Source organism: Heteronotia binoei, chromosome 13 (assembly GCF_032191835.1).
Source record: "Heteronotia binoei isolate CCM8104 ecotype False Entrance Well chromosome 13, APGP_CSIRO_Hbin_v1, whole genome shotgun sequence".
Taxonomy (NCBI): Eukaryota; Metazoa; Chordata; class Lepidosauria; order Squamata; family Gekkonidae; genus Heteronotia; species Heteronotia binoei.
In genome coordinates this window covers 13162599-13188420 of record NC_083235.1, presented here as the reverse complement: position 1 = coordinate 13188420, position 25822 = coordinate 13162599, and the positions used below count along the sequence as shown (strand labels likewise).

Sequence of the window (25822 nt, the reverse complement as noted above, 5' to 3'; positions counted from 1 at the left end):
GGTGGGCTCCCCCTCACTGGCAGTCTTGAAGCAGCAGCTGGACGGACACTTGTCGGGGATGCTCTAAGCTGATCCTACATTGAGCAGGGGGGTTGGACTAGATGGTCTCTATGGCCCCTTCCAACTCGGTGATTCCCTGATTCTAACACAAGATAGTCATACGCCTTAATAAGAGATCTTCAAAACACATCCTAAAACATGTTGATTAACTGAGGGGGTGGGCTATTAAGATCACTTTACGAGCAGAACACTGGATGTGGAAATAATTCAACAGGACTCCCATGCCTTTAACAGCTCATGCCAAGGAGAAGTTCAACAGGGAGAGCTTCTGGATTCTTACAGCACTGCCACTGGAGAAGCCACCCCTCAAGCACACTTCTTCTAGGCATGCTGCTGATTAAAGGCACGCTCTGGGTTCGGAAATGATCACTCTAGAGGTTAAGTCCAGGTTTGACCTCTCCCAGATGAGGGCTCTGTAGATTTACCAACTGGGGCCTCACCTTCTCGGGCAGCGGGAGAAAAACGCGGTCGAGAGAGAGGTGAAGTTGACCAGCGTCTCCTGGATACTCACGAACATACGGGGACTGGCCCGCCGGCGTAGGGGGCACCTTCGTGGCCACCGAGTAATATTCTACGGCTTTCTTGAAGCGCTCGATTTTATCTTCGGTCCTGGACTGAGGATATTAAGAAGAAGAAAAAAAAAGGCAGAGAAAAGATGACGTTGCGGACAAAGAGCCTGGCCAGCTGCTGTTAGGTGGCTAGATCTGAAAGACCCAGTCTGGATCCCCGCTCGTGCTGTGGAAGCTCGCTGGGGGCCCTTGGGCCTTTCACATGATCTCAGTCTATGGTTGCCAATCCCCAGGTGAGGGCAGGGGATCCCCAGAAAGCAGGGGGAAGGGATATGTCAGCTGGGCACTCCATTATTCCCTATGGTGACCAATAGGGCATAATGGAGAATTGATCTGTGGGTATCTGGGGCTCTGGGGAGGGGGCTGTTTTTTGAGGTAGAGGTACCAATTTTTCAGCATCGCATCCGGTGTCTCTCCCCAAAACACCCTTCAAGTTTTTAAAAGATTGGACCAGGGAGTCCAGTTCTGTAACCCCCAAAAGAAGGTGCCCACATCCTTCATTATTTCCAGTGGAGGGAACGCATTTAAAAGGTGGGTGGTCCCTTTAAATGTGATGGCCAGAACTCCCTTTGGAGTTTAGTTATGCTTGTCACAACCTTGCTCCTGGTTCCACCCCCAAAGTCCCCAGATATTTCTTGAAATGGATCTGGCAACCCTATCTCAGCTTGAGCTACCTCCCAGGGGTGTTGTGAGGATAACATAGAGGATAAGGGAAGAATACTGCAAGCCGTAGGCAATGAATGTGGAAATCAACCATGCCTGTCCCCAAAGAAAATGGCTGAGAGGGCGTGGGAGGTCTCTAATGAATGAAGAGCTAGCCGACTTTAACAAATGGATAGCAATGAAACAGGACCCCCCCCCCCCGGGGTTCTCCCTGCTCAGCTTGTCACCACAAACCTCTTCACTCTGCCCCTTTGGAACCGCCCCCCCCCGCCCCAGGAACTAGGGTTGCTAGCTCCAGATTGGGAAATGCCTGAAGATTTAGGGGGTGGGGCCTGGAGAGGGCGGGGTTGGGGAGGGGAGGGACCTCTTCAGGGGACAGTGCCATAGAGTCAGCCCTCCAAAGCAGGAGTGGCCAACCTTGCTTAACGCAAGAGCCACACAGAATAAATGTTGGAAATTTGAGAGCCACAAAACATGAACATCAGATGTTTGAGAGAAGGAAGGAAGGAAGGAAGGAAGGAAGGAAGGAAGGAAGGAAGGAAGGAAGGAAGGAAGGAAGGAAGGAGGGAGGGAGGGAGGGAGGGAGGGAGGGAGGGAGGGAGGAAGGAAGGAAGGAAGGAAGGAAGGAAGGAAGGAAGGAAGGAAGGAAGGAAGGAAGGAAGGAAGGAAGGAAGGAAGGAAGGAAGGAAGGAAGGGAGGGAGGGAGGAAGGGAGGGAGGGAGGGAGGGAGGGAGGGAGGGAGGGAGGGAGGTCCCAGGTTCAATCCCTGGCATTTCCAACTAAAAAGGGACCAGGCAAGTAGGCGTGAAAAATCTCAGCTTGAGACCCTGGAGAGCCGCTACCAGTCTGAGTAGACAATACTGACTTTGATGGACCGAGGGTCTGATTCAGTAGAAGGCAGCTTCATATGTTCATATATGTTCATAAGGAAGGAAGGCAGGAGGGAGGGAGAGGTGGAAAGAAAGCAATTTTAACTTTACATGTGTTCTCCAAGCCGCCAGCTGACTTGGCTTGGAGAAGTGATTTAAAGAGACAAATGCCTTCTCCAAGCCAGTTGATGTGGTGGTGGGGGCTTCAAGAGCCACATGTGGCTCCCGAACCGCAGTTTGGCCACCCCTGCTCTAAAGCAACCATTTTCTCCAAGGTCTTAGATGTTCCTGGAGATCAACTGTAATAGCAGGAGATCTCCAGGGGGCACCTGGATGTTGGCAACCTGGCCAGGAGCACACTCCTCTACGCAGATCTGGGCATCGCACTGCGGGCTTTCTAGGAGGGGTGGTCTTCTCACCCCACATGCTGCTAGCTTCCGACTCACCTGGGAGTGTTTGAAGACGTCTCTCCCGATCACATCCAAGTTCGAGGGGTTTTTGATGGAGCCGACATACTCGGAGACGGCCTTGATGACCACGTCACACGGCGGCAGGACCAGCTGGTGGGCACGCACCTGGGAGAAGAGAGCACCATGCCACTCGAGCGAGGCTCTCGGAGGGGGGTGGCAAACAGCGGCAATGCAGCTGTACTCTGCACAGCTGGGAGTGCAGCGTGTCAACGGGCACTCGGTGTGTTGACCGCACGAAGGGTGTGAAGGGGTGATGCGCATCTCCAGGTTTGTGGGCACACGCGGAGGCCGTGTGTGGGAAAACCGTAATCCTGGCGCATCATCAGCACACAACAGAAGATGGGAAAAAATCTCCTCTGTGGAATGCTGGTGTGATAGTGGGAAAGTGCCGCCAAGTCACAGCTTGCCTTACAGCAACCTACGAGAGCGTTCAAGGCAAGAGGTGTTCAGAGGTCAAACCCTGACCTCTCTTTCTGGAACCAAAAATGGAACTGCTAGAACCTGCCATCACTCCCTACACCAGGGCCCTTCCTTCCTTCAACCTTTTTGAGCCTGTGGAATTCAGACTTGGCACAGTGGGTTCGGGCACAAAATGGCTGCCATGGTGTCCCTTTGCTCGTGCAGCGAAGATCCTTGTGCTGCAGTGGCAGCTGCAGCTAAAGCAGCTCTTTTTAAAAACACGCGCAGCCAATCACATCTCCAGCAGCCAATCGGAATCTCTGCTGGGCAAAAGCCCCATCTGGCCCCGCCCACTAAACACAACAACACAACGGTTGGGGGGTACAGAGAAAAATGTTGGCCTGTGCCATGGGGCCCACGGGCACCATGTTGGGGACCCCCTGCCCTACACCGACTCTTCAGATCAGAGCCCATTCCTTTCCCAGAGATGGCCACGAAATTTGAGAGCTGTCTTGCTTCCTGTTAGAAACCCACTCCCAAAGGGTGGGAACAAAAAGGCTGGAGGGATGGCTCCCCACCACCCCACAGTCTCTTTTCCACAGGACATAAATCTGCCTGCTCCTCCGCCTCTCCTGAAGAACAGTATGACCTTCAAGCCAGCACTTCTTGCCTCATGACCAGTGTTCCCGCTAAGCTGAGTTAGCGTGAGCTAGCTGACAGATCTTTAGCTTAAAGCGCACACAGTTTTGTCTGAGCTCAGGAAGGATGACCCCCAAAGTACACTAATTTATGCAGCAGCTCACCACTTTAATGCCAGTAGCTCACAAAGTAGAATTTTTGCTCACAAGACTCTGCGGCTTAAAGAGAACACTGCTCATGACTCCCCCCTCCCTGGGCTACCTTGAGTGAAGCCAGTGGGTGGTCTGGTCCAAGCAGGCTCCAGTGGAAGGCCGCCAGGTCCTCGTCTGGGAGGATGTGGTTACCTGAGACAAGGAGGAAAAGGTCAGGGAACTGTTGCTTGCAGCTAGCAGCGGGTTTCATTCCAATAGAGGAAACACGGATAAGACCCAGGAAGCCCTGCACTGACAGCGGACGCAGAGTTAAAATTGACTGTGCTCATTTCAGCCCGCCTAACTACATAAATAAGAGCCCCGTGGCACAGAGTGGTAAAGCTGCAGTACTGCAGTCGGAGCCCTCTGCTCACGACCTGAGTTCAATTCCAGCGGAAGCTGGTTCAGGTAGCCGGCCCAAGGTTGACTTAGCTTTCCATCCTTCCGATGTTGGTAAAATGAGTCCCCAGCTTGCTGGGGGGAAAGTGTAGATGACTGGGGAAGGCAATGGCAAACCACCCCGCAAAAAGTCTGCGAAAGCAACGTCACCCCAGAGTCGGAAACAACTGGTGCTTGCACAGGGAAATACCTTTACCTTTTTAACTACATAAATACACTTAAGACAGCTCACGCTTATTTTAAAAATCACAATATTAAAACAATTTTTTAAAAATCTAGCTGCAGCAAAAGCTAGAAGACTGCAGATTTATACCCCACCCTTCTCTCTGAATCAGACTCAGAGTGGCTCGCAATCGCCTTTCCTTTCCTCCCCCACAACAGACACGCTGTGAGGTGGGTGAGGCTGAGAGGGCTCTCACAGCAGCTGCTCTTTCAAGGACAACCTCTGCCAGAGCTATGGCTAGCTCAAGGCCATTCCAGCAGCTGCAAGTGGAGGAGTGGGGAATCAAATCCTGTGAGGTGGGTGGGGCTGAGAGGGCTCTTCCAGCAGCTGCCCTTTCAAGGACAACCTCTGCCAGAGCTACGGCTGACCCAAGGCCATTCCAGCAGGTGCAAGTGGAGGAGTGGGGAATCAAACCCGGTTCTCCCAGATAAGAGTCCGTGCACTTCACCACTACACCAAACTGGTTCTCAAACATGTAGCAATCCTGTACTTCCTTGGTGGTCTCCCATACGAATACTAACCAGGCCTGACCCTGCTTAGCTTCTGAGACCTGACGAGATCAGGCTAGCCTGGGCCATCCAGCTCAAAGCAAGAGAGAAAAAGAGGTGGTGTGCCATTGCCTGCCTCTACAGAGCAACCCTGGACTTTCTTAGTGAAGCTTAGCTTCCTGAGCTCTGATGGGACTGGGCTAGCCTGGGTCATCCAGGGGAGGGTGGGACATAAATCAAATAAAGTAAAATAAAGGTGGTGATCTCACGCAAATGGCTGTTGCTGCTCTGAAGGAATTCCAGCCAGCTGCTGTCTCACCTTCTCCTGACACAAGACTGACCTGGATCCCTTCTACCCATGAGCTCTGCACGGATGCAGATACTCATCCCCTCCTGTGATTCACAGTCTGCAGTCAGCTATGGAGTGTGCTGCATACGTGGAAGGGAATCACAGGGTGTGTGAGAGATCACTATTTTCTGGCCCTGCTGGACGCTGGTGGACCTCCTTGGTGGCCTCCGGCTGCTGTGTGACACAGAGTGCTGGACTGGATGAGCCATTGGCCTGATCCAACATGCCTTCTCTTATGTCTGAGGCAAGTGATGCTCTGTATTCTGGGTGTGTGTATACCCCAGTTATCTACACAGGAGGTGGTGATGGCTACAGGCATAGCAGTGGCTATTAGCCACAGCGTATTGTTGGAACTCTCTGTCTGGGGCAGTGATGCTCTGTATTCTTGGTGCTGGGGGTGAGGAACAGTGGGAGGGCTTCTAGTGTCCTGGCCCCACTGGTGGACCTCCTGATGGCCCCTGGGTTTTGGCTGCTGTGTGATACAGAGTGTTAGATTGGATGGGCCACTGGCATGATCCAACATGGCTTCTCTTGTGTTCTTAAAGTCACAGATGGACCTCATGATGGGCCCTGGGTTTTGGCCACTGCATTACACAGGGTGTTGGACTGGATGGGTCACTGGCCTGATCCAAACGGCCTCTCTTACATTCTTATGTCTGGGGCAGTGATGCCCTGTCTTCTTGGTGCTTGGGGGGCAAGAGAGGGAGGGCTTCTGGAGTTCTTCCCCCCTCTGGTGGACCTCTTGATGACCCCTGGGCTTTGGCCACTGTATGAAGTAGAATGTTGGACTGGATGAGCCATTGGCCTGATCCTATATGGCTTCTCTTATGTTTTTATGTTTTACAAGCCCAAAGGTTAAGCGTGTGGTGTCAACCTGCGTTTTGGCATTGTTAACTAAACGAAGCCGCTCCATTCTCACTAGGGTTGCCAATCTCCAGGTGGGAGCAGGGGATCCCCCGGCTTGGAGGCCCTCCCCTCGCTTTATGGTCATCAGAAAGTGGCGGGGGGGGGGGGAGAAATGTCCGCTGGGCACTCCATTATGCCCTATGGAGACTGATTCCTATAGGGTATAATGGTGAATTGATCCATGGGTAGCTGGGGCTCTGGGAGGGCTGTTATTTGAGGCAGAGGCATCCAGTGCCTCTCCTCAAAACGCCCTCCAAGTTTCAAAAAGATTGGACCAGGGGGTCCAACGCTACGAGCCCCAAAAGAAAGTGCCCCCATCCATTCTTTCCAATGGAGGGCAGGCATTGAAAAGGCGTGCGGTCCCTTTAAATGTGATGGCCAGAACTCCCTTTGGAGATCAATCACGCTTGCCACAACCTTGCTCCTGGCTCCTCCCCCAAAGTCCCCAGATATTCCTTGAACTGGACCTGGCAACACTTGTTCCCGCTTACCGAGCAGAGCAGCAAAGATGGGGAAGCTGCCCAGTTTGAGGCCCAGCTGCTTGGCCACCTCTTGCATGAGGAACTGGTTGGTGGTGAGGTTCTTGCCGTTCCAGCTCAGCTTGAGGGCGTGGGAGCTGTAATAGGAGGGGATGTTGCAGAGGGCGTACTCTGAGTCGTGGGCGATCAGCCCGTGGAAGCCATTCTCTCGGAAGAAGGAGACCACTTCCTGATGATGGTCCTCCAGGCTCTGGAAGACCTGCCGGGAAGAGGGAGGCAGGTAAAGACCCTTTCGGCCCATCAAAGAAGATACTGGATTTATATCCCACCCTCCACTCCGAATTTCAGAGTCTCAGAGCGGCTCACAATCTCCTTTATCCTCCTCCCCCACAACAGACACCCTGTGAGGTGGGTGGGGCTGAGAGAGCTCACCCAGAAACTGCCCTTTCAAGGACAACTCTGCGAAAGCTATGGCTGACCCAAGGCCATTCCAGCAGCTGCAAGTGGAGGAGTGGGGAATCAAACCCGGTTCTCCCCGATAAGAGTTTGTGCACTTAAGCATGACACTAAACTGGCTCCCAACATTGAGAGGAGGAAGAGGAATTGGATTTATATCCCAACCTCCACTCCGAATCTCAGTCTCAGAGCAAGTCACAATCTCCTATGTCTTCTCTCCCCACAACAGATACCCTGTGAGGTGGGTGGGGCTGAGAGGGCTCTCCCAGCAGCTGCCCTTTCAAGCACAACCTCTGCCAGAGCTATGGCTGATCCAAGGCCATTCCAGCAGGTGCAAGTGGAGGAGTGGGGAATCAAACCCGGTTCTCTCAGATAAGAGTCCACGCACTTAACCACTACACCAAACTGGCTCTATGTCAGTATTGCTTACTCAGATTGGTGGTGCGTCTCAAGCAGAAGTCTTTCGTATCACCTACCGCCTGGTCCTTTCAAATGGGGACCTGGGGGGGATTGAACCTGGGACTTTCTGAGTGCCGAGCAGATGCTCCACCATTGATCCACAGCCCCTCCCCATGGCCCTTAAAACAGGTCATCCTACACGTCAGGATTTGGCCAAACTTGCTTAACGTAAGAGTGGCGCAGAATAAACGTCAGGTGTTCGAGAGCCGCAAGACATTAACAAATACCTTCCTGTGAAACTGGACTTAAAAGCTAGAGGTGTAAAATTTTCAGAAATTACGAAGCCGTGGGAAGTTTTCCTCCCCTTGCAGCTGTTTTTATTCGGGGGGAAATGGAAATCCTGGGGAAACCTGAAATACATGCAATAGTTTCTTTCCTATCAAACCTAAACTCTTCCAATGTTAAAATACATCATTTATAACAGAATCAGAATCATAGAGTTGGAAGGGACCTCCAGGGTCATTTAGTCCAATCCCCCAAACAATACAGGAACTCACAAATACCTCTCCCAAGGAAGCCTGTTCTTACTATGATTTGTAACCAAAATAGTACTATTTGGCACATCAGTGGAACTTAACAGTATAAACATCTTTTTTTCTCCTTAAAAAAAAACCCCACTGTATACCCAATACGTGAGAAAGAATTGTAAACTGCTGCACCTTGTTCTACCACAGCACACGGATGCATCTTTAATGTTTGCGCCTAAAAGGTAGGAAAATAATAAAAGCTGCAGGCGGAAAACAAATTATGCAGCAAACAAGAGGAGGAGTATCATTTGGACAGAAACCCTTTGATAGAATCACCACAGGGAAGCCAGCTACACTGAAAACACCAAACTCTATAGCATGTCAACTGTTTTCCAAAATGTTTCCTTTACACAAGCAAAAACCTTCGAGATGCTGTGCCTACCATATAAGTATTTTAAGAGCTCCCCAAATTTCCCTGTCCTCCCTCTAAAAAAACTGGAAAAGCCCTCTGACCTTTCACATGCTATACAACATTTTAAGTGTGAGAAAACTTTGCCTTACGAAGTATTTTTGCTGATTCTAAAAAGAAATATTTCATCTGAAGTGCTCTCTCTCTCTGGAAAAAATCCTTATTGGGGGTGGGGGGTGGGGAAAAGCTCCCCCCTGAAATTCTCCAGGCCTTCTCATCTTAAATTCTGTCTTGTACAACTTGTAGAATTCTTAAAAGAAAGAAAAAAAGAAAGCCTTCCTAGTAAGGATAAACATATGGAGCAGAGATCCAAGTGGGCAGCTGTGTTGGTCTGAAGCAGAAGAGCAAATTTTGAGTCCAGGAGCACCTTAAAGAACAAGAGTTTATTCAAGGTATGAGCTTTTGTGTGGTCATTGGCTATGTCTGAGGCAGTGATACTCTAGAACATATGAAGCTGCCTTATACTGAATCAGACCCTGGGTCCATCAAAGTCAGCATTGTCTACTCAGACTGGCAGCAGCTCTCCAGGGTCTCAAGCTGAGATTTTTCACGCCTATTTGCCTGGACCTTTTTAGTTGGAGATGCTGGGGATTGAACCTGCGACCTTCTGCTTACCGAGCAGATGCTCTACCACTGAGCCACCATCCCTCCCTCTTGAACATATGAAGCTGCCTTATACTGAATCAGACCCTCGGTCCATCTTGGTGCTTGGGAGTCAACACTGGGAGGGTTTCTGGAGTTCTGGCCCCACTGGTGGACCTCCTGATGGCCCCTGGATTTTGGCCACTGTGTGACAAAGACTGGATGGGCCACAGGCCTGACCCAACATGACTTCTCTTATGTTCTTATGCCTGGATGCTCTGCACTCCTGGTGCTTGAGAGGCAACAGTGGAGGGGCTTCTGGAGTTCTGGCCCCACTGGTGGACCTGTAGATGGAACCTGGGTTATGGCCACTGTGTAACACAGAGGGCTGGACTGCATGATCCAGCATGGCTTCTCCTATGTTTTTAAGAATTCCAGGAAGGCTTTTCTGTAGATTAGGGATGGCAGCCACTGAAAATGCCCAAGATCTAACAGTGACCACCCCAAGTACCCTACAAGAGGTAATAACCAATAGGTTATTTACAGTCCATTTTACACGGGAGCACCTTGAATAAGACTCTAGTAAAAAAAATGCAATTTTAATATATTATTAACTGGAACAAAAATTATTTTGTGACATGCCAGTCCCTTGGTGAGCTGCCTGAAGGAGGATTCTCTGAAAGTGGATGGAAGCAGCAGTCCAGCTGCAGCCACACCAGTTTGGGAACTGCAACCACACCTGCATTGGTGCACTGGACTTTAGGAAGTCCTACAAACGAAGAGAAACACTGTAAATTGTAAAATGGACTGTAAAAAAAATTTCCAAATTAATATGTGAAATACACTGCGGTTTAAAATTTTGTTTTCAATATATGTATTAGTTAAAGCTCTCACGGAGTGTTCGAAGTTAAACACCTGGACGTTGGCAACCCTAGCTTCAGCTCATATCTGGAACAAAGACTCTCCCCCCTTCCATAAATGGAGCTTTAAATGCAATGCTGCTAGAATGTCATTAACCTTCCAACCCGGATGTTATTCCTCCACGTTCTCTTCCCCCAGCTCTACTGAGCATTGTGATGTGAGAAAATGCTGTCAGTATAGGGTTGCCAAACCCAGGTTGGGAAATCCCTGGGTATTTGGGGTTGGCACCTATGAAGGGTGGAATTTGGGAAGGGAGCTCAGTGGGATATAATGCCATAGAGTCCACCCTCCAAAGCTGCCATTTCCCCCCCAGAGGAATTGCTTTTGGTAATCTGGAGGTCAGCTGTAACACTGGGAGATCTCCAGGCCCCACCTGGAGGCTGTGTAACCAAATTAGAGAATCACGGTGAAGAAAGGCAGGGGAAACAAAGCATAAAGCTGCCGTGATATTCAACCTCCAAAAAATTAAACCAAGAGTCCAAAATTATACAAAAGTATCAAATATAATTGTTTTGCAGTCAGTGAAGGCAATCGCTTTCAAGCCCTCCAAGGAACAATATATCAACAGGAAAACAACTGAGAAGAAGGAATTGTTTTCCTGTTGATATAGCGTTCCTTGGAGGGCTTGAAAGCGATTGCCTTCACTGATTGTAAAACAATTATATTTGGTACTTTTGCATAATTTTGGACTCTTGGTTTAATTTTTTGGAGGTTGAATATCACAGCAGCTTTATGCTTTGTTTCCCCTGCCCACCTGGAGGCTGGCAACCCTAGAAGAATATATTCATCCAGGCCTTTTTTTAAGAAGGAACATGGCTGGTTCCACATCAGGGGGTGTGGCCTAATATGCAAACGAGTCCCGGCTAGGCTTTTTCTCCCCCCAAAAGTTCCGTGTTCATCTATTCCAGATATTTACTCTCCTCCAATGCGTTAATTTCTCCCCGGTGTGGATAGGAGATCCTTAACTCAGTGTGTGTGCGCGCACGTACATATTAAAAACATTCAAATCTCACCGATTTCAAGCGGAAGGATCAGAGTGCGTATTTCGCCCTACTATTAAAAATCAGTGGGATGGTAGCACATTTAACTTGGCTGGAGAGTGATTTATATTTTTAAAATTGATTTTCTCAATGTACTCTAAGTGGAACTGTGCCCAGAGAGAGAGAGAGAGAGAGAGAGAGAGAAGGGGAGGACTGTTCATTTACTAAAGAAGGCTGTATCTGAAGCTCATCTTTTTTCAGAACAGCTGCTTTCATTGTCTATTCGGCCTCAGCTGATCTCCCAATCTTTGCTAGACCATTTATTTACCTTTGGCCTCAGGAGGGTGCAGGCAGCTCTCTAAAGGAAGTTAGTGCAGCCTAGCACTTTCGAGGTCAAGCCATGGGCAATTCTTTTTAAAAAAAATATATATATATGATAAGTTTATTTTAAAAATTCCAAGTTATACACTGCACTCAAGGAGGCTTGACTTTTCCAGATGTGATACTTTAATGCAAAACTGCTATACTTTCAGTTGCAGCAAAGATCATTAGAAATATTGATTACCCAGACTGGACTCTAACTTTACTTCTGTAACTTTACTAAAATCTTTCAGTCATCTCCCTCATCGAGACCTAGAAAGGTACATCAGTATCCATTGTTTTCCATTTTACTCAAAACATGGAACGCACGGAAGCACAAACTCTTACCAAAAATCTCTAGGCATACCACGTTTCTGCAACAAAATTGGTTTTCCCCAATTTCCAATCCTATACCCATCTCAAAGTGGAGAAAAGGCAGAATCACAAGATTAAATGGCATCGCAGGAACTCCTTCCAAAACAGATGCTTGAACATCAGTTAAAGAGAAAAATCCCATGGCAATTCTTGGGACTTTGGTAACTAGAACTCCTGATGCGTCTTTTTGGCTCCCTAAAAAAAGCAGCCATAGGGGAAGGGAGCATATGGGTTAGGGGAGAGGTCCTCAACCCCTGGGCCATGGACCGGTACTGGGCCGTGGCCTGTTAGCAACCGGGCCGTGAGTTGTATAATTATTTCATTATATATTGCAATGTAATTATAGAAATAAAGTGCACAATTGTACCATCCTGAAACCATACCCTTCCCCCTGGTTCATGGAAAAATTGTCTTCCACGAAACCAGTCCCTGGTGCCAAAAAGGTGGGGGACTGCTGGGTTAGGGTCTCCGTTCAGGAATGGTAGTTTAACCCTCCCTCATTTTGTTGTCAAAAATACTCCACTCCCCAGGGGAAAAACAAGTGCTTTTAGTGTGTCTGTTGGTATTCCCAGTGGTAATGTATGGCTGTGACAGCTGGACCATAAGGAAGGCCGAGCGCAGAAGAATAGATGCCTTTGAGATGTGGTGCTGGAGAAGAATCTTGAGAGTCCCTTGGACTGCAAGAAGATCCAATCAGTCAGTCCTAAGAGAAATCAACCCAGACTGTCCCCTGGAAGGTCAGATGCCAAAGCTGAAGCTCAAATCCTTTGGCCACCAAATGAAAAGGGAGCACTCACTGGAGAAAACCCTGATGCTGGGAAAGACAGAAGGCAAAAGAAGAAAGGGACGGCAAAAGAGGAGATGGCTGGACAGCATTACTGATGTAACAAACACAAATTTGAGCAGACTTCAGAGGACGGTGGAAGACAGCAGAGCCTGGCATGTCTTTGTCCATGGGATCGCAAAGAGTCGGACTCGACTGTGCGACTGAACAACAACAACAAAACTTTACCCCCCTCCCTAATAGGGCCAAAATCAGCTAGGGAATGGAAAACAGGGTGGGGCAAGGATGTCGAACTCATGAGGGACGGATCTGACGTAAATGAGACCGTGTTGGGCCGGGCCATGAGTGTCATAAAATGTAATGCCAGGTAGCAGAGATATAAACTTTAGAAAGGACACAGACAAACACAATTAATGATTAAAAAAAAACTAAAATAAAACTTGCTTAAAATATCAGCACTCTTGCAATACTGTGGTCACTATCAAAGCAAGCTCTCCCCCCTCCCTTCCTCCCCAAGAGAGGAGCCTCAGCCAATGGAGAAAACAGAGGCTTTGGCACTGTAGCTCCTGTGCGACTGAGAAATTCTAGCAAAGCAAGCAGCGGTGCAGAAAGAAGCAACAGAGAGGGAGAAGGAAGCAGACTGGCTTGTGGGCCTGATAGGAGCCCTCCAAGGACCTAATCTGGCCCATAGGCTACATGTTTGACATCCAGGGTGCAGGGTGTGGATGGGGAGAGTTAACTTCTCCCCTTCCAGAATGCTTGCAGCCTCAGTCCATATCCTCCTCACTGATTGCTGCTTTTAGCTCCTGCAGGGAAAAAAGACAGGTACCTGTGTTGTGTCGGTATTTTTCTGTATTGGGGATAAAATCAGCTGGGGCTGAGACTTTCAATCAAGAAAACTGTGCAGGAAGGAAGAGTTAGCTCCCCCCCCCCCGACCCAGCAAGGCTGCTCTGTCCTCTACATACTTCTGTTCCCTACAGTTGCTTATTGAAGATCACTCCCCTTCCCTCCTCCAAACCCTCATTGGGAATTCCAGGGCTTTTTTTCTGTAGGAAAAGCCCAGCACGAACTTATTTGCATATCAGGACACACCTCCTGACACCTAGCCAGCTGGAACTGCGTTCCTGCTCTAAAAGAGCCCTGGGGGATTCCAAATGCAAGCCTCCAATGCAATGTGCGGTGTGACACTCTACCTGCACGCAGGCACATTATAGCATAGCTCAGGGCTTCACAAATCCCAGCTGCCGGTTTAGCAGGGGGCCAAGAAATTTTGCGGTGGCAGCCAGTATTTCCGGCAACAATTTTATTGTGGTGTCTGCTGAGAATCTCTGAGAGAAGCACAAACTTTACAATTCACATCCGAGGGTTTTGCCACATGACACTGATACACGTGCGTGGAGTTCTTGCCATTGCTTGTTTATACACTGACACAATTCAGGGATGGCAGATGCATTCAATGCTTTGCTGTTGTTCAGTCGCACAGTCGAGTCTGACTCTTTGCAACCCCATGGACAAAGTCACGCCAGGCCCTCCTGTCTTCCACCATCCTCCGAAGTCTGCTCACATTTGTGTTGGTTACATCAGTAATGCTTTTCCAGTCATCTCCTCTTTTGCCATCCCCTTCTTCTTTTGCCTTCTGTCTTTCCCAGCATCAGGATCTTCTCCAGTGAGCGCTCCCTTCTCATTGGGTGGCCAAATATTTGAGCTTCCACTTTAGCATCTGACCTTCCAGGGAACAGTCAGGGTTGATTTCCCTTAGGACTGACTGATTTGATCTTCTTGCAGTCCAAGGGACTCTCAAGAGTCTTCTTCAGCACCACAGCTTAAAAGCATCTACTCTTCTGTGTTCAGCCTTCCTTATGGTCCAACTCTCACAACCATACATTACTACTGGGAATACCATCACTTTGACTATACGGACTTTTATTGGCAGGGTGATGTCTCTACTTTTAATTATACTGCCCAGGTTCGTCATAGCTGTCCTCCCAAGGAGCAAATGTCTTTTAATTTTAATTTAAAATCACCAGCTGCTTTCTAGATGCATTCCAATATCCAATATCCAGTAAAACAGAACTTTTAAAAAGCAATAATGGAGTTATGTAAAACTGGGGAGAAGGGTCATAATATTATTTTGGAAGAATGGGAGACATTGTGGAAATTCAATATTAAATTAACCTTTAAAGAAAATGTGTATAAGATGTTTTACAGATGGTACATGACTCCACAGAAGTTGTGTAAGATGTATACTAATATGTCTAACAAATGTTGGAAATGTGCTAAACAAGTGGGTTCTTTTTATCATATGCAGTGAACATGTGAGATGGTGAAGGACTATTGGAAAATGGTTCATGAATTACTACGGAAGATTATGAAGGCACAGATTCAATTCAAACCAGAACTATTTTTCTTGAATATATTTCCTGAGGACTACTCTAAAGAGATGAGACATTTGTTGGCGCATATCAACACAGCAGCCAGGATTCTTCTGGCACACAGATGGGAACTTCAGGAAATTTCTACGAGAATGGACTTGGTGGGAAAAATTTTGGAAACAGCAGAGTTGGCCTACTTATCCCAGCTGGGAAATCTAAGGAAGAAGCAAGAAAACATTGGTTGAAATTCTACGCTTGGTTAGATACTCAAGACTCTTAAGATTCTCTGGTGTGAACTTATATCTCCTTTTCCCTGTACTTTGTACTATAAGATTGCTTTTATTGGAAATGTCAAATTAAACAGGTATTTTAACAAGAAGATCTACAACGCAAAATATTAAAATGCTGATGATGTAAGGCTAAAATAATAACTTAACAATTTATGTTTTTTAAGAACGTACAGTAGATGTAGACTTGTATTTTACGAAAGTATTTTCTATGCAGATTAAGATTGACATGTAACTTTAATTTCTTGTCCCTTCTTACCCCCTATCCCCAATTTCCAGAAACTAATAAAAACTTTTAAAATCGAAAAATTGGGGAAAAGTCAAGTTAGAGTTAGATGTAACCCCTTTTGTTGAAGTGAAGACAAACATGGTTACCCTATATCTATATATCTAATTCTCAACGTGAACCAATCTGTGAATAGTTAAATCTGGAAACTGGTGCGATGAACAGACAAGACAGATCTTTCTACAAGCTTGAGGAAAAGATTTTTCTGCATACCTAGAGTTTAAGTCTTTAAAAACAAGACAAAATGGGAAGGGGTCATTAAGTCCTTCCAAAATAATAGCACACTGTGTACCTTAAAAAAAAAAAAGGATAATCTCAGTGGCCACTGTGCTGTTACTAAGCAACCACAACAATATTGGCAACCTTCACTACTGTCAGTAAACATGGGGGGAGGGGTGGATAGGCCCTTTCCAGAGCTATTTTGGCTTCCCAGGCTGCCTGGCTCTCTCCCTTCTGCCCTGGAGAGGGAATACATTGGGACCAGGCCCATCAGTGTAAAGGTAAAACTAGTCCCCTGTGCAAGCACTGAGTCAATACCAATCCGTGAGGTGATGTCACGTCATGACGCTTTCATGGCAGACTTTTTTACGGGATGGTTTGCCATTGCCTTCCCCAGTCAGCTACACTTTACCCCCAGCAGGGATTGTTTTGTAGAAAAATAGGTGGTGGAGCTCATTCAGGGATTGTTATGCAACTGCACCTACTATTCAATGAACAAGATAGGTAGGTGGGGGAGAGGAGGAACCCTCAGAAAGGTTCAGGAGTTGTGCTCCTGTAAGCTCCTGCTGAATCCAAGGCCTGACACCCAGCAAGCTGGGTCCTCGTTTTACCAATCTTGGAAGGATGGAAGGCTGAGTCAACCTTGAGCCAGCTACCTGAACCCAGCTTCCACTGGGATCAAACTCAGGTCGTGAGCAGAGCTTGGGCTGCAGTACTGCAGCTTACCACTCTGTGCCACGAGGCCCAGCAGTGACAACTGGGCAATTTGCTACTATACAATTTGTGCAACACCAGGTGTGGTGGCATCTACCAAACCATACAGTGCCACAACTTCCACTCTACTTGTCCAACTTGGCTGGGCCCAGCAGTAGCAACCACACAACTCTCCTGAGTAAACTTACTATTGCCTAACTGTTGTCAGGCTTTCCTTGAGGAAAGGCTGCCGGAGAGAGAGAATAAGGAAAATCTGAGAGCCAGTGTAGTGCAGCAGCTGGAGAACCAGTCCAGGATCAGGGAGAATCAGGTTCAAATCTCTACTTTGTCACAAAAGCTCATTGGGTGATACTAGAACATTCACTCTCAGCCTAACCTACCTCACAGGGCTGTTGTGAGGATAAAAGGAAGGGGGGGAATGATATAAGCTGCTTTGGGACCCCAATGAAGTATACAAACAACAAAGCTGAAGAGCGGGGAGCAGATTAAAAAAAGGTTGGTTGGAGGGGAAGAACAGAAGGAAGCAGGGAAAGGGGAGAGGATATGGGGGCTTTTCAGAAGCAGAGAAAGGGGGATCTAGCAGGGGTGGTCAAACTTGCTGAACGTAAGAGTCACACAGAATAAACATCAGATGTTTGGGAGGGAAGGGAGGGAGGGAGAGAGAAAGCAACTTTAACTTTAAATGCATTCTCCAAGCCACTGGCTGGCTTGGCATGGAGAAGTGATTTAAAGAGAGAAATGCCTTCTCCAAACCAGCCAAGGGGGTGCAGTGTGGGCTTTAAAAGCCACACGATATGTGTGAAAGAGCCACACGTGGCTCCCGAGCCACAATTTGGCCACTGCTGGGATATAGTGTGGGGAAATGAAGTGACCTCCCCAAAACCTTGCAGATTCCCCACTTGTTCACTTATATGCTACAATTTAGTCACAGCCTTAATAAAATTACAAGAAACTGTGAATAGTTAAGGATTAGATTTTGTGGTCACAATAATTAGACACTGTGGTCATCAAACTTCAAAACCTGGAAGACTGGAAAATGAATCTGGCTCCTAAATTGTACGGCTGGCTCCCTAAAGCCAAAGAAAATTTATCAAGACCTGGCACAGCTTTCTGTTACAAGAGGCAGTGGGCAACCCACTCCGGTTTCCATGCAGAGGACAGACAACTCGTTCCGTACCCAGGGCCACATCTAATTTGTGCGCCTTTTGTAAATAGCAACACATTGCTTTGTGTTTTTCTGACCTCTTGCAAACACCAAGCTCCAGTTCACCGTAGGTGTCCTGCATTTATTCAACAGCACTGCTGTTCTCAAATGTTTTTTTTTAAAAAAACATATTAATGATTTTTTACTGGAAAAATAAAACGTTCAAAAATAGACAAATAAACACATTAGACAACTTAATGCATGCAGCAGTCATGATGTGCGTTAGACAAAGAAAAAAACAGTTTCTAAATGATCAATCTGGAGAAATAAAGTCAGAAATAAATCACTGAATTATACAAAGGGTTCTGTGGAAGAATGTCCTCTTGCATCAAAAAAGAAATAACCGGAAACCACACAGTAATTGCCTTCTTTTTGTATACCTGTGGGGAGCGAAAATTATTTGATTATGCTAATTTATAGAAGATAAAATAGTTCCAAATCCTACATTTCCAAGACTGGATAGTTGGAACATTATTGTCCTTCCATTCATTTGCTAATAAAAGTTTTTTCCTATTGACAGTAACACTGATATTATTTCTTTTGTCTTGAGTTTCAGCTCCCAAACATTGCCAGTTGCCTAGTAGGACTGCATGTGAATCAAATGGAACATTTGTTTGGATAATTGGATTTACATTGGTAAGTATTAATTTCCAAAAATTTTCTTTAAGCCACGTCCACCATGAATAATGATAAGTAGCTATTCTCAAATGTGACAAACTTATTTATCCAATAAGAAATGAATGAGAGGGATCCAGAAATTATGAAAGTAAATACACAAGTGACTTCAAACATGCCTTGACACTTCATCCAAAAGTTTCATCCAAACTTTTAGAAATGAGTATGAGAGACAATTATACTCCTATAATTCTAGCCAGGAAAGAAAGATGGTGTTCATTTTAGAAAGTTCCAGTTCGAAAAGAAGTTGGCCCCTATGCTCTGCACCAGCTCTGCAACAAATATATACAACTCTCCACTGCCACAGGATGTTAGCTGGCTAACAGGTGTATAGCTGGCTTTAAAAGGGATTAGATAGATTAATAGAGGACAAGATTATCAGTGGCTCCTAGCCTTGGAGACTGAAGGGAACCTCCACGTTCAAAGACAGCTAACCTCTGAATAGCAATGCCAAGAGGCAACATCAGGGGAAGGCCTCAGCCTCTGTGCCCTGTTATTGGGTCTCCAGACAAACTGATTGGCCACTGTGTGAACCAGGATGCTGGACTAGGTGGACCACTGGTCTGATCCAGCAGGGTGCTTCCGATGCTCTTCTCCGGGGAAAGCCTCGACCTCTCTGCCCTGTTGTTGGCCCTCCAGAGGAACTGGCTGGCCACCGTATGAATCAGGATGCTGGACTAGATGGATCACTGGTCTTATCCAGCAGGGCTCTTCTGATGTTCTAATGGAGCTGACCAACTTGAGGAGCAGCACACATCAGAGAGAGAAAGAGAAGCAATGCTGAAGTGCACAGATGTAGACCTGGTCAACCCTTTGCACGGGAAATCACAGAGAACCTTCGGAAAGAGGAGGATAAAAATCACCTAACTAAAATAAACAACTGTGCTTCAAAAAAGAGAGACTAGACCAGCCTTGGGGTGTGTTTTACTGTGTTCCATCACAGTATTGTAGCAGAAACACAACAGCCTTCAAGACAGACAAAATTAGCCTTCTATGATGAAAGTCCACTCCTGCAACTGATGCTATGTCTGACGGGGCTGAGAGAACAGCCTAAAAGCAACCTTGCAAATTTGAGGCCAAGGTGAGCTTTGGACTGGAGGATTCTGGACTCTTTAAGCACTGCATGACACCAACTCCCAAAGGGTAAGCTTACTGATACTCTTCCTTCCCAAATCTCTGCTGCTTTGGCTTCTATAGCAATGGTCCTTCATCGCTTCCAGATCTGGGATCTACGGGCTACGGGTCCAACGAGCAGCAAACATGGGACAGGAAGCCACATGACAAGAAACAGGAAGGCCAGAGTGACGATCTCACCAGTATCAAGGCCAAGACCGTGGACAACTGTCTCAGAAAACCACTGACAGGAGATGCAAACAAAGCAACTGGGAAGGGTATTGAAGTGAGAAACAAGCCAAGGCTCAGCGCCCCAGAGGTATCTTTTCCATCATATGACTTCACCTCCCCATTCTGCGGATCTTTGCCACACGCATCCAAGAAGAGGTGCAAAGGATCCTTGCTTTCTACTCAACAATTGACAAAACAGGGTAGGCTTTGCAAGCTGGTAACACTGATTTCCCCCCCAAGACATGACTAAAAACTGTAGTTAAAAAAAGGTAGAAGAAGAAGAAATTGGATTTATATCCCCCCCTCCACTCCAAAGAGTCTCAGAGCGGCTCACAATCTCCTTTACCTTCCTCCCCCACAGCAGACACCCTGTGAGGTGGGTGGGGCTGGAGAGGGCTCTCACAGCAGCTGCCCTTTCAAGGACAACCTCTGCCAGAGCTATGGCTGACCCAAGGCCATTCCAGCAGGTGCAAGTGGAGGAGTGGGGAATCAAACCCGGTTCTCCCAGATAAGAGTCCGACCACTCAACCACTACACCAAACTGGCTCTGTGCAAGCACCAGTCATTTCCAACTCCGGGGTGACGTCACATCACGACGTTTTCATGGCAGACTTTTTATGGACTAGTAAAACACTGTACGGGTTAATAACTAGTGTACAGTCATTTGCCAGGCAGAGGCTATGAAATCTGTAAGGTGGGATGCTTCAGTGAGAGTTGTAGTGTTCACCTCTCTCGCGCACACCACAGTTCACGTGCTGCTTCTACCACATCGCTAAAGCACCACGTCAATAATGTATGTAAGCAGGAGATAGCACTAAAGGTGCACAAAACAGAATCAGAGCTAGAATCAGAGTCATTTAGGGTGCCCAAGTGGCAGGGAAGTGTTACCTGGCATGATTTCTTCCAGGTGGGCAGCTGGTCTAAAGCAATGAAACAAAGCGAGTCCGGTTGAACCTTTAAGACCGACAGTTTTGTTCAAGGTATGAGCTTTACGTGCGCGTGCACACTTCCTCAGATACACAGAAATGGAAAAACAATTCTCTTCCGTTTCTACGTAGCTGAGAAAGCCCACACAAATGAAAGCTCATGCTCTGAATAAAACTCTTTTGGTCTTAAAACTGCCGCTGGACTCTTAACTTTGTTCCATGGCATGATTTGTGACAGTCATTCCTCCCCATTTCATTCATGGGGAGGTCAGGCTGTTATCTGGCACTCCTAGGAGCTTTGGGGACAGGGCATATGAACATATGAAGCTGCCTTCTACTGAATCAGACCTCGGTCCATCAAAGTCAGTATTGTATAAGAACATACGAGAAGCCATGTTGGATCAGGCCAATGGTCCATCCAGTCCAACACTCTGCGTCACACAGGGGTCAACCCCCCCCCCCCCAAAAAAAACTCAAGTGCCATCAGGAGGTTCACAAGTGGGACTAGAAGCCCTTCCACTTTGCCCCCCCCCCCAAAAGCACCAAGGATACAGAGCATCACTTCCCCAGACAGTTCTAATAATATGCTGTGGCTCATAACCACTGATGGACCTCTGCTCCGCATGTCTATCCAATCCCCTCTTGAAGCTGGCTATGCTTGCAGCTGCCACCACCTCCTGTGGCAGTGAATTCCACGTGTTCATCACCTTTTGGGTGAAGAAGTACCGTACTTCCTTTTATCCGTTCTAACCCGACTGCTCAGCAATTTCATTGAATGCCCACGCATTCTTGTATTCGACTCGGACTGGCAGCGGCTCTCCAGGGTCTCAAGCGGAGGTTTTTCACACCTACTTGCCTGGACCCTTTTTAGTTGGGAGTTGCTGGGGATTGAACCTGGGACCTTCTGCTTACCAAGCAGATGCTCTACCACTGAGCCACCACCCCTCCCCTGACATGCCAACATCACAGCCTCAGATGTGACATCAGCTGATGCTTCGGAAACTCCACAATATCACCATAGTTTCCTGAGTGTGGGTTGACACCACGCCTGGGTTTTGGGCCAAACATGCCATTGACGCATCGCAGTATATCATTTCTGCCCCTCATTGTTCTCCTGCCAGCCCCAGAAGCAGGGGTTTTTTTTGTAGCAGGAGCTCCTTTGCATATCGGGCCACACACCCCTGATGTAGCCAATCTAGAAGGATTGGCTACATCAGGGGTGTGTGGCCTGATATGCAAAGGAGTTCCTGCTACAAAAAAAAAGCCCTGCCCAGCAGCAGCAGAATGCTCACCTAAAGCGGGAGACTGACGTGCTTATACACACCATACTGTGGCACTGTTACCAGGGTCCAACACGGGTAACAGAGGCATGGCAGACTACAGCATGGGATGTAGTCTGCCACTACCACTGGGCTTGGGAAGCACTCAGGTAGCGTAAGAATCAAGTACACCGCAATGCATGCACCTGCAATCACCTCTGGCCTGCAAGATGGGCTCAGACTCTCGTGTGGACAGTTCAGTTAGGTGTGCATCCACTGAATACGGGCTCTACAACACACCGGGAGCCTGGACGGGTGGTACTAGTAGAGGCATCTCCCTCCTCCCACCCTTCCTGGTCATGTGGCTGCCACCAATCCGCTCTCAAACAGATCTGGTGACTCATCTACCCGTGCCGCCCTGCAGGCTCCAAGCCTATCTCAGGATCCAGCTGTAAAAACAGCTGGAGCAAGAAGAGGCATGCTTCCGCTTATACCACTTATTCCCAAGGCACACTTTAGGATCTCTGCAGTTTGCTCTGGACCAGAACGAAGCACTGCAGGTCTAGCGGGGAGGATATGAAGAGCACAAACCTCACCAGCTCTCTGTTAACGCCATGCTAGCAATTTGGCTCTGTTTGAGCACTGAACCATCTCTGGATATACCAGGTGAAGAAAGGAAGCTTCAGAAAGTCACAGGAACAGAATTTTTGCATTAAGGGACATGCCAGGATTACCAATCTGGATGGATAAGGAATTCCAAAAGAGGGCGAGACCTTTCAGCACCATGGCTGGGAGTCACCAACTGGCCCGTCACCGAAGATACAATTAACAGGCCTGCTGAAGCAGACAGAGGCAAAGAGAAAGCAAAGGATTCTGACAACTCCACAGAACAACAATCTGTATTCTCCATCTGTTTTTATAACGTATTCCTAATTTTCCTTACTGTTTTTATCTGGCAAATGTTATTTTTACTGTTATTCTACATTACCCAGAACCCTGAAGCAACAGGGATTGGAAGCAATGTTCCCTCTAAGCTGCAGAGTCTTGTGAGCAAAAATTCTACTGGCTTGCAAGTGGTGAGCTACTGCATCAATTATTGTGCTCTGGGGCCATTTTTCCTGAGCTAAGACAAAAAGGTTCAAGCTGGAGGCTAAAAATCTGTGCACTTGCTCATGGCAACTCAGCTTAGAGCAGGGGTGGCCAAACTGCAGCTAAGGAACCACATGTGGCTCTTCCACACATACTGTGTGGCTCTCAAAGCCTCCCACCACTCCATTAGCCAGCGGCGTTTCGCTCTTTAAATCACTTCTCCAAGCTAAGCCAGTCAGAAGCTTGGAAAATGCATTTAAAGTTAAAGTTGCTTTCTTTACACCTCCCCCTCTCCCATCTTCCTTCCTTCCTTCGTGTTTTCCACCTCTCGAACATCTGACATCCATGTCTTGCGGTTCTCAAATGTCTGGTGCTTATTCTATGTGGCTCTTACGTTAAGCAAGTTTGGCCACCCTTGGTTTAGAGCAGGGGTGTAGAACTCATGAGGGCCAGATCTGACATAAATCAGACCTTGTTGGGCCGGACCATGTCAGGTTGGGCTGAGCCCTGTCAGGCCGCGTCGTGTGTGCACCTATTTAAGATTAGGTAGCAGAGATATAAATTTTATAAAGAACACAGACAAACACAAATATATATATTTTTAAAACTTACAACATACTTAAAACATTAGCACTCATTGGTCTTAAAGAAGCTTTCTTTGTATTTCTCTCATGGGAACTGGGTAAAGGAAACTCTGGCTCTTTCCTTCCTGCTCCATGGGACGGGGGGGGGGGGGGGGAGCTTCACCCAATAGAAAGAAAAGAGGCTTCACTCAGTAGCTCTGCTGTACAATTGAGCTTGGCAAAACAAGCTATTCCTCCCCAAGGGAGGAGTCTCAACCAATGGAGAAAATAGAGATTTTGCTCTGTAGTTCCTGTGCGACTGAGCAAGCCTTGCAAAGCAAGCTGTGATGCAGAAGGAAGCCAGAGAGAAGGAAGCCAATGACAGCCAGTTGCTGGGGGGGGGGCCTGACAGGAGCTCTCCAGGGGCCTGATCCAGCCCCCAAACTGCATGTTTGACACCCACAGCTTAGAGAGAGAGCACTGATTGGGAGATTCGCAAAAATCTAATCAGTAAGTAACAGTCATAGGCTGCAATCACACATGCTAAATCAAGCCGTTCCAATCCACTGCCAGCGCACTTCCAAACTGGATTTTGCCAGTTCGCCCAGTAAAATCTGGCTGGCAAGCGTAGTGAAAGCGGACTGAAACTGCATTCACTAGCATGTTCGATCACAGCCATAAAGCGTGTCTTCCAGAGGCCTTCCTTACCTACCTTGACCCTGAACCGGATCATGGCCAGGCGAATGCAGTGTCCCAAGCAGGCGGGCGGCAGGAACCAGGCTCGGGGCGGCGGGGTCCCCTTGTTGCCCACATGGCCGGCGATGAGCTGCGCGGTCTGCCTCTCGGCCTGGGCCTTCCTGCCCCACTCGGGCAGCCTCTCCTTGCCCAGGCCGCCGTTGAAGATGACGGCCAGCTCGAGGCCGCCCTGGTAGAGGCAGGCTTGCGAGAGGGCGGCCAGGTAGCCCAGCATGGCGTTCCACTGGCCCCCGCACACCCAGTCCGTCTGGTAGCCGCCGTAGAGGCGCTGCAAGGCCGAGTCCGCGTCCACCAGCAGGGGCAAGGCCGGCGGGTGCTGCGAGTGGGGGTAAGGGCCGGCGCCGACCATGGAGGCCAGGCCCGGGGCGGCTCCGGCGGGGTAGGGGGGCTGGAAGGCGGCGCAGTAGGCAGGGCCTGCGCGGCCTGCCATGGCCCGGGCCAGCTTGAGCAGGTCCACCGGCACCACGGCCCCCGGGCAGCGCTTCTCCACGAACTCCTGGAAGCCTTGCACCCCCATGGCGCCGCTGAGGGAAGGGAGGCGCGCCGGTTCCGAAGGGCCCGCCGAGGGCGGCTCGACCCTCTCACGGCAGCTCCCGGTTGTGAGGGAGGGATGCCGCCGCCATCTTGTCGCTTTCTTCTTCGCCTCCTCCTGTCCCTCGAATGGCGCTCGGGCATGCTGGGGGATGTAGTTCGGCTCTCGCCCGGGTTCCGTGGCGGTCGGCGGGGAAGGAGGGGAGAGCAGGACTACAGCTCCCAGGGGGGGAGAGCGGGCCGGCTTGTTGTCACGATGCCTTCGCGCCGCAGGGTGTGACGGGAGTTGTAGTCCCGATGGAAGACGTTTGACCCTGAAAAGCTGTTAAAAGGGGCAAAGTACTGCGGCGGGACTACTATTCCCGAAAGCCACCGAGGGCCATTGCTGTTGCAGGGCGGGGAAGACGGAGGACGTTTCTGACGTCAGTGCAGCCAAGGGGGTGCCATGTATTTGGCGCCCCACGTGGCCGCCAGCTCCTGTTGGAGCTGGAGCGACTCAGTAGCTGAGCCCTGGGTTTTGCAAAGGAAAAGCCCCTGGGCTGCTGCCCTAAAATGCTCACCTGCCCTTGTAATGGGCAGGGGGGAGCCAGAGCATGGCGGTGCCTGGCTTCGATCCCCCTGTGTATGCAGCATGGCTAGTGGAGAAGAGCCACCACATGTTCCTCCTCGCCAGCACCTAGGCTGTCAAGCAAGGCCAGCTGCAGTGGAGTATGGCTGCGGGCACGCCTAGCTTCGGCCTGTGCCTGCAGATCTCCCGGAATTTTACAAGCGATCTCCTGGTGGCAGACGTCATTTCTCCTTAGAGAAAATGGCTGCTTTGGAAAACAGAATCTGTAGCAATCAAGTCCCTCCCCCTCCCGTCCCCAAAACTCGTCCTCCTCAGGCAGCACCCCCAAAATCTCCAGCTGCTTCCCAAACGGGAGATAGCAAGCTTAGTGTGAGCGCTGCAGGGCCCGTTGGGGCGGGGGAAGGACGGGACCGGTGGTAACTTGGCTTTGCCCTGTGCCAGTCCGGTGAGAAGGGGTACAGGCACAGTAGT

At 48.6% G+C, this 25822-nt stretch overlaps 1 protein-coding gene across 1 annotated transcript in view; it reads right to left on the bottom strand.

Moving 5' to 3' along the window:
• FAM120C (family with sequence similarity 120 member C) overlaps positions 1–24771 on the bottom strand; it is a 51228-nt gene extending 26457 nt beyond the window's left edge. Inside the window, 7 exon segments of the mRNA XM_060252549.1 lie at positions 572–674; positions 2608–2736; positions 3931–4013; positions 6717–6963; positions 24209–24568; positions 24613–24664; positions 24666–24771. Coding sequence (XP_060108532.1) covers positions 572–674; positions 2608–2736; positions 3931–4013; positions 6717–6963; positions 24209–24568; positions 24613–24664; positions 24666–24769 — 1078 coding nt within the window. The 5' untranslated portion in view covers positions 24770–24771.
• Positions 24772–25822: the final 1051 nt, after the last annotated feature.